The sequence below is a fragment of the Nematolebias whitei genome, chromosome 5, assembly GCF_014905685.2.
Source record: "Nematolebias whitei isolate Nwh7 chromosome 5, NemWhi1, whole genome shotgun sequence".
Classification (NCBI taxonomy): domain Eukaryota; kingdom Metazoa; phylum Chordata; class Actinopteri; order Cyprinodontiformes; family Rivulidae; genus Nematolebias; species Nematolebias whitei.
In genome coordinates this window covers 54,251,407-54,260,709 of record NC_056502.1, presented here as the reverse complement: position 1 = coordinate 54,260,709, position 9,303 = coordinate 54,251,407, and the positions used below count along the sequence as shown (strand labels likewise).

Below are 9,303 nucleotides of genomic sequence, written 5' to 3'. Positions count from 1 at the left end.
TTTTACTGACCACATCAACTCTGTGGATAAATACATCAAGTTCACACGAGAAGATGTAAAAAATGGCAGGTTGGCTTTCTTGGACTGTGAGGTCTCAGTCTCTGATAGAGGACATTTGCAAACCGAGGTGTACCGCAAACCCACCCACACAGACCAGTATTTGCAGTTTGACTCCCATCACCCTTTGGAGCACAAGTTAGGAGTCATCAGGACTCTGTATCACAGAGCAGACAGTGTCCCCACTAGCTCAGGAGCCAGGCAGAAGGAGAAATCCTACACAAGACAGGCTCTAGAGCAATGTGGATATCCTAACTGGGCCTTCCTGAAAGCAGAGAAGAAACCCAAACAGGACTCCAGTCAGCCATCAGGTGAAAAGGAGGAACCCAGACCCAGACCAGTGGTCATTCCGTATGTTGAGGGGGTATCAGAGAAACTGAGACGTTTATTTTCTAAACATAACATCCCAGTGGCTTTTAAACCCCAAAATACATTACGGCAAAGACTGGTTCATCCCAAAGATCCAGTCCCCCGGCACAAACAGAGCAATGTTGTGTATGCTGTTCAGTGTCAGGAGGGCTGTGATCAGTCTTACATCGGGGAAACTAAACAGCCACTGGCCAAAAGGATGGCCCAGCACAGAAGATCAACATCATCAGGCCAGGATTCTGCTGTCTACACTCATCTCCAGGCCAGCGGTCACTCTTTCAAGGATGAAGATGTTCACATCCTGGACAGAGAGGAACGATGGTTTGAGAGAGGAGTAAAGGAGGCCATCTTTGTGAAAAGAAATCGTCCATCGTTAAACAGGGGTGGAGGCCTCCGGGTTCAACTGTCCCCCTCTTACAATGCTGTGATTGCTAGTATCACTCAGCCCTCTGTGAACAGTAAACAGCCATCAGTGTGCTAATGATCCATTGTTAGGCTGATGGTCCTTCTTGAGCATGTGATCAGCTGGTTTTGGTTGTCAGCAGCAAACTGGTTGATCCACTCTGAGAAGGTGCTATTTAAGAGACTGAGCTGAAAACAGCACCTCAGACTGAGGAAGTCTCTTGGATGAGAGACGAAACGTTTCTATATTTTTTTGCTTTGTTTTGTTTTTTGTTTTTTTGAATGTCCAGAGGACCAGATTGAACTTTTTTGGATTTTTCTACCTGGATTATTGAGCATGCATCAGGACACAACAAAACTGATTCTTCCCCCAACAGCTTATTCCAAAGTGGAACAAACCAGTTATGTTGGTGCTAAGATGGTCTCTTTGGCACACCCCCTACTCTGGAGCCGGCCCTCTTCCTGGTCAACAGTCATGTCAAACTGGTTCAAAACCAAAAAAGTCCATGCTCAATAATCCCAATAGTCCCTTCTCGACCCTCTGCAGTTTGCCTACAGAGCCAACAACAGGTCTGTAGATGATGCCATAAACCTGGCCCTCCACTTCACCATGCAGCATCTGGACTCTCCAGGAACCTATGCTAGGATTCTGTTTGTGGACTTCAGTTCTGCATTTAACACCATGCTTCCTGTTTTGCTCTAAGACAAGCTCTCCCTGCTCCATGTACCTGACTCCACCTGCAGGTGGATCACAGATTCCTAACAGACCGGGGTCAGCGGGTGCAGCTGGGAAAATTTGTCTCGGACACTCAGACTTTAAGCACAGGATCTCCACTGGGCTGTGCACTTTCCCCTCTGCTCTTCTCCCTGTACACCTACTGCTGCACCTCCGGCCATGCGTAAAGCTTATTAAATTTGCGGACGACACCACCCTCATCAGGCTCATCTCAGATGGTGATGAGTCTGCCTACAGGAGGGAGGTGGACCAGCTGGTGACCTGGTGCAGCGACAACAACCTGGAGATTAATGTCCAGAAGACAGTGGAGATGATTGTGGATTTCAGGAAAGCCACAGTCCCCCCCCCCCCCCCCCCATGATATCCCCATCATCACTGTGGACTGTTATCGGTTTCTCGGCACCACCATCAGCCAGGACCTCAAGTGGGAGCTAAACATCAGCTCCCTCATCAAGAAGGCTCAGCAGAGGATGTACTTCCTGCAACAGCGGAGGAAAGCCAAGCTGCCGGCCAAGCTGATGGTGAAGTTCTACACGGCCATCATAGAGTCCATCCTTTACTCTTCCATAACGGTGTGGTACGCCGGGGCCACTGCCAGGGACAGACACAGACTGCAGCACATTATGCGCTCTGCGGAGGAGGTAATCGGCTGTAGCCTCCCATCTATCCATGACCTGTATGTTTCCAGGACTGTGGGGCAAGCAGGTCGGATTACAGCTGACTCTTCTCACCCTGTATATGGACTATTCGAACCACTCCCCTCGGGCAGGAGGCTTCGGTCCATTTGGACCAGAACCTCCCACCATAAGAACAGTTTCTTCCCCTCTGCCATCGGACTCTTGAACACTCATAATCACGTTACTTTATAACTCTGCCTTGGTCACTTTATCACTGTATTTTAACTGCACTACTCCAATTGCACGTTTTTTCTGAGTATTGATTGTGTTATATTGGTGTACATGTTTTCTTTCATCTTTTATATTTTATTTGCACCTTTATACCGAAGCAAGTTCCTAGTCTGTGAATCCTGTTCATTGACAATGGCAATAATAAACTGAATCTGAATCTGAACTGAATTTATGCAGGAAATGCAATTTCTCAAATTGGACTTCATTTTTCTCAAGTATATTTTGTAAAATGCTTGTAAATGTTTTATAATCAAATAAAATCACAAACTGTTATAAGACTTAAGACAAAAAAATAGCAAGAGTAATGAACATGTTCAAGGTACTGTATATCACACAGAAAGACTGTACTTGAGAAATATGTGAATTTAGATTCTTGACTAAAAAGTACTTTGTGTGTGCCCATTGGTAAGTCTTACCTTTACAGGAAGGATGGAACCATCATATTCCAGATTCACTACAGCAACTGTTACTGCAGAAATGTCCTGCAGCAGCTGGATTAAGGTTTGACATGAGATGGGAAGAACACTGGAAAGGGCTGAGAAGACAGTAAACAGATCACTGAATATGAACCTTTTAAGATTTTCCTTCTGGATTCTAGTCTACACACTTTTTGTACAAAAATGTACAACATACATGTTAAGATTTTGATAAAACATTGACTAAATTTAATTGTATAATATTCGTGTTGAAATTAAACTTTTATTATAGAAAAATACTTTGCAGATTTGAAGATATACGTGTAAAATAATCATTATACTTGCCTTTAGCTGGTAGTGCAGAAATAATGTGGTCAGCAAATACTAATCCATCCTCTAAATGGACCTAAACACAAGCAAAAACTACATTAAAGCCCAAGTTTTCTTGCCTTGTCGATCATTACAACACAATTTTTTTATTAAAATAGTCAATTCAACCTGTCAGGGCTACTCAAGCACATTTTATTTCTTTGTCTTTTTATAAATATTAAATAACAAAACAGATTTTAAAGGTCAACAGACCAAGATAGTTGAACATACACAATGAATGCTACATTATTTTAAAAAAGCCTGACAGCATAAATACATTTTTCCTTTAAACAATTTAGAAATTTTCAGTTTTGAAAATAATTAACAGTCAGTGTTAAGCTAATCAGATTTTTTTATTTTCAGATTTTTTAAAATTATTATTATTGTTGTTGTAATGCACAATAATGGCACTACACCTTTTACAAGATGTAGTAATAGGACATTACGCCATTTACAATAATCACTCCATCTATGACAACAGATTAAAAGTGATATGTCAATCAATATTATGCTTTTGTGATTAATTATCCATGCACTGGATTCCACTTATAGTCAGGTCCCAGAGACAACAGGTCCAGGAGGGAAACCTAGGCATCCCTCTCCCTAATGACACTCTCCAGCTCCTCCTGGGGCATTTCCTGAATACAGAGAATATATAATCCCTTCAGCAAGTCCTGGGTTTGCTCCAGAGTCTTCTCTTGGTGGGCTGTACCCAGAAAACCTTTGAACGGAGGCTTAAGGGGAGACTTCCTAAATCATGTCTGAACCATCTCTACTGACACTTTTTGATTAGGAGGAGCAGCTGCTTTTCTCCAAACTCCCCCTAGGTGATGGAAATCCTGACCATGAGCCCGGTCACCTTACACATAATTTCAGCCTTTGGAATCTAGGATATCCATTTTTGTCCATGACTCGTACCTAATGACCACAACTAAGGGTCAGAATGTAGACAACACAGAAAATCAAGACTGTTGCTTCTATACTCAGCTCTTTATACACAATAGTCCAAAGCAAGGCCATCATTACTGCAGATAAGACCAATTCAACAGTCTATTTGATCTCATCTGGTCTTCCTATCAGTTTGTCTCGTCTCCCCATCAATTCATCTTATTAATCAATCCATCTATTTAACCTATTAACCATCCATTGGCTTTGCAGATGTCCATCTTCAGCAGTCACTGGATGAGAGGTGACCTTTTTTTACTTCAACCAATAGCTAAAGTAAAGTTTAATTTGAAGTATCATTACAAAGCCCCTGATGCTTTTGTTTTCCCATTTTTCATTTCAGATATAAAAATGTTCACAAACATGTTATAACTTTATCTAAATATTTAATTTCTGTTAAAATTGCAGGGAGATTAAAAATCTTGTTTAATCAGATAAACTGTGGTCTTAAATCTGTATTGCCACAATAAGACAAGATTCTGCCTGGGGTTCTCACCAACCTTCCAACCAGATGATGAGGGCTTAATCTGTTTGACGGCTGCCTCTCTGTGAAGTTGCACTTTCCCGCTCTGCTGCAGGTACACAGAAATAGATTCTGGTAGAGACTCCATTCCCCTCCTCAGAGACCACTGGGCCCAGGACTCTTCCATAGACCTCTGAGCCAAAGGTCCAGGAGAAACTGTAGGAGTTGGACCTGTGGGTTATTAAGCATATAACTCACTTTGAAAAACTAGCATACAGATCACATTAAATTTAAGGATCACTCTTTCTGTAACTCAACATCTTAACATAGAAAACAGATTTTCAGAGTATCAGATGGTTCTTTCATAAAACAGTTCCGCAAAATGGCCACACAGACCAGCCCACTTTTCTTCTTTCTATTGCCTTTCATAAATCACAGATAAAGCCAGCCACTTCCCATAGTCGTGGGTTTTCAGAAATGAAGCAGGCAGTGTAGAACCAAAAGAGACATGGAGCAGAACACAGATGGGCTGAAGTAGAGCATGCAAATATGTGTCAGCTAGCTCTGTTGTGCCAATTACAAAGTGCAACTAGAAAGTTCCTGGAGAAACTTTGATGGGGACTGCCAGGCTGTGGCTGATTGAAAATCTTGATTTGATAGTAAAAGGTGTTTGTGTTCACTCTCAGCTACTACTATACATAATTTCAGCTGAATAGCTCTAAAAATGGCTGAGTTACAGTCATTTTTGTGTTTGTTGAGATAGCAGTGGCAGCCATCTTGGATCAAAATGGCTCCAAAACTTAATCAGTTCTAGACATTGATCTAATGATTACTTTCTGTGAGTTTCAAACAAATCCAACAGTTAGTTTCTGTTTTCATCAGGAACCTGTTTGTTCACTCTGTCATGTGACTTGACAGCAGCAGTTAATGTGAGGAGTGTTCTCATTAATTTTCTATGAAGAATTTAGTTGTCTTTGTTAGCAAAATATGTCACCATGGTAACATCACGGCCCACCTACATTACCTATGTAGATTGTAAAGAGGGTGGGTCCTAAGACTGAGCCTTGAGGTACACCATTGTTGACTGTTAAATAACTGGAGGAAGTACCATTATGTTGAACACATTGCCTCCGGTCTGAAAGATAGTTAGAGAACCAACCAATGGTGTGTTCTGAGAAACCAATTTCCGAGATCTTATGACACAAGATGTTATGATCCACAGTATCAAAATCTTTAGACAGGTCTAAGAAAAGTGCAGCACAATAATCCTTAGCATCCAGTGCTTCAACGTCATTAAGAACCTTCAGTGAAGCAGTCATGCTGTGTTGTTTCCTGAAAACAGATTGATGGAGAGGTAAGATGTTAAATGAGTACAGGCAATTTTGGATTTGAGAGTTTATCAGTTTTTCTAGAACCTTGGCTAAAATGCAGAGTTTAGAGATTGGTCAATAGTTGTTCAGTGAGGTGGGGTCACCTCCCCTCAGCAAAGGAAGAACAAAGGCTGTTTTCCAAGCATCTGGAATGGAGTTTTGGCTTATGGAAAGATTAAAGATTCAGAATAATTCTTAACTGTGAGGATATGAGCAGCCAGCCTTAAGAAATAAGTTGGAAGTTCATCTGGACCTGCAGATTTTTTAGGATCAAGATCTTTTAACAGTTTATTTACCTCACTAACTGAGAACGGAGAAAAAGAGAATGTGTGATTAACTGAGGATTGACTTGTAGGAGGGATTTGATTTGTAGAAGTTTGGTTATTAAGGGAAGTGGCTGATTTTCCATTAGTAACTGTGTCAAATAAAGAACTAGAAGCAACAAAATGTTTGTTGAAACAGTTCAGGATCTTGTGCTTATTTGACACAGGAACAGAGTTAATGAGAAGTTGTGATGGGAGGTCAGATGATTGGGGGGTGCCTGAGAGAGATTTGATGGTTTTCCAGAATCTGTTGGGATTATTTAGATTTTTGGAGGTCTCAATCTACCCAGAGGGATCACCACTAGGATTATGGCTAAACCCCACTGCAGCCTCTCCTTTAAGGGGTATAAAGAACTAAGTCTAGCACTTGGGTGTTACCCAGAGTGACCTTAGGTTAGTTCTACTTAAGGCTGTGTTGAAGATGACTCACCCAGATTGTTAACGACCTCTATCTATGAGTCACACCCTTATTTCACCCAGTGACTCGCCCAACTTAGCAGCTGGAAGTAGATCGTCATTCACAGGGAAAACTCATATTCAACGGCTGCTCATCCTCGGTTGTAGAAATGCAATTGTTACCGATCAGGTATTTTTTTAGAATCTAGGCATAAGATTTCAGGATGTTGTTTAATCAAAGCTGAGAAACCTTTAAAACCCTTCTCTTTCTGTTAGAATTGAACCAAGCTTTCCAAATCCATGACTACGAAGTGTAGAAATGATAGTCCAGAGTTTCACATTTCATGCTTTGCTTTAATTAATGATTTGCAGGGGTACAGTGTTATCAATACACTATAAATGGTTACATTCAATTATTCAATAAGATCAGTAATAAAGAGTCTATGCCTGGTTCCAGGAAGTATCCTATTGGTAAGATGGGACGTTCAGGGTACGGGGAGTCCACTAAGGTGATGCTCTCCTGGCTCCAATGAGCTGAGTTAAGGGATCTTGAGCCCTGGAGCATTGGTGGTCCACTAAAGAGCAGCCTCCTCTTCTTGGAATGGACTGTTATGCATTTGGAGCCTCAAAGCATATCAGATCCCCAAAAACCCCTAAGACTGTCACATGAGCCAACCAGATTTCTAACTAAACTGTTACAATCGACCTTGACAGCACACAATTTATGTGATAACTTTTCAAGAAGGCTGGAAACAGGATAATACTCTCTTAGTCTATCCTTTTTTATTCATTAGTAACCACTTATGAACCTCTGAAAAGAGATCCAGGAAGTGGTTACAAGAAGAAGTTAATAGATTGCCTGAAAAATTTGGAGCAGGACAAGGCTATTGACCGTTTTCTGTACCACAGATTGTACCCAAGGGAGGCCACACCTAGTCTGTATGGTTTACCTAAAATCCACAAACAAGGTGTACCTTTAAGATCAATTGTTAGCATGATTAACTCTGTCACTTACAATGTTTCCAAATATCTGGCATCTGTACTCATCCCTTTAGTTGGCAGCTCAGAACACCACATACAGAACACCATGGACTTTGTGGATAAGGTGAGGGATGTCATCATGGAGACTGATGAAACAATGGTCTCTTTTGATGTCACATCACTCTTTACGTGCATTCCTGTTGATGATGCAGTAGAGGTGGTCAGTTTAACATTAAAACCAGACACCACTCTGAGCAGCAGGAGCACGCTTTCCACAGAACAACTGTGTCAACTCTTGAAACTGTAAGGATGGTATCCCTCTGTCAGTCTTGCTGTGTCTGTACTTCCTAGTGTTTCTCATTAATTACCCCGATCAGCTCCATCCACGTGTCCTCCAGGTGTTTGTGATTTGTCTCATCTAGTCTGTGTGTATATAAGCTCTGGTCTGCGTTTCGGTCATTGTCGGTGCATCGTCTGGTACAGCCCCTGGTTTGTCTCCTGTGTTCCATGTATAACTCTGACCTGATCCTGTCTGTGAGTTTTGCTGCCACATCAGCTATTTATTTTTGATTATTAAAATGATTATTATTTTACGTCCTGGCCTCTGCGTCCTGTCTGCACATGGGTTCGTTCTTGTTCAGCTCAACCTGAAAATCCTGACAGTATGCACCAACCAAAATCAGAACCCAGCAGACAGAATTCCTCGACCTCGCTTACCTGTTCTCTTGAGCCCACGCAGATGGAGGAGATTGTGTTCCGGTGTGGCGGTTTCCAGATCCAACCCGTGCCGGCACAAAGAAGTGACTGCCAGGAGGTGAAAATCCTCCCTTCTCCCCTCCTGGTCCTCGAAGAAAAGAGAAGGTCCTGGCTACGGGGAGACTGCGTGAACCATGATTACAGTTCCTCCTCATCCTCAGCTCCGTTCGGCTATTCGGGGTGGACGTCGGGAGAAGATGCAGAGCCGGAGGACGAGTTCTGCTCCATTCTTGCCCCTCAGCCTTCTCGCCGCCGCCAGAGTGGCAGAAACCGAAACCGGAAGCGGTCCATGGAGCTCGTTCCGGCACCTTCCACGTTGCCGACCCGGCTCGGTAGAGCCGAGCTTCCAGAAGACATTCCTGGTGCTGCAGTGGAGACGGATTCTGTCGCCTCACCTCCCAGGGTTCCGGTGAGGGCAGAGTCCGACGCTTCTCCGTCGCTCCGGGTCGCTCCTGCTCGGTCCAGCGAGACTGAGCTAACGGAAACCAGTCCCGATGCCTCTGCGAGGGCGGGTCCCGTGGCCTCACCTCCCAGGACTCCGGTGAGGGCGGAACCCGACACCCCACTGTATTATGAAATTCTTTATCAAAAGGGTTCGTGAACGATCGGCACAAGATATTCAGACGAGGGAAAAATAAAACACAGAGGCTGTTACTGCTAGGAATAATAAGTGTCATTTATTAACCTGCCACAGAAAACAGCCAAGCAAAAACATGTACACTCGTACACTCTTAACACACAAAATGATATGAAAGAACTTCTCACCGTGACACTGGCCGGGAAGTCGTTTTCGACCCAGGTAAAGAAGAATC

General features: G+C 42.9%; 1 protein-coding gene across 1 annotated transcript in view; it reads right to left on the bottom strand.

The window, feature by feature from the left end:
• Nucleotides 1-2,888: 2,888 nt before the first annotated feature.
• ppox (protoporphyrinogen oxidase) overlaps nucleotides 2,889-9,303 on the bottom strand; it is a gene marked incomplete at its 3' end in the record, with an annotated part of 47,785 nt that continues 41,370 nt past the window's right edge. Inside the window, 3 exon segments of the mRNA XM_037677350.1 lie at nucleotides 2,889-3,007; nucleotides 3,234-3,294; nucleotides 4,703-4,896. Coding sequence (XP_037533278.1) covers nucleotides 2,889-3,007; nucleotides 3,234-3,294; nucleotides 4,703-4,896 — 374 coding nt within the window.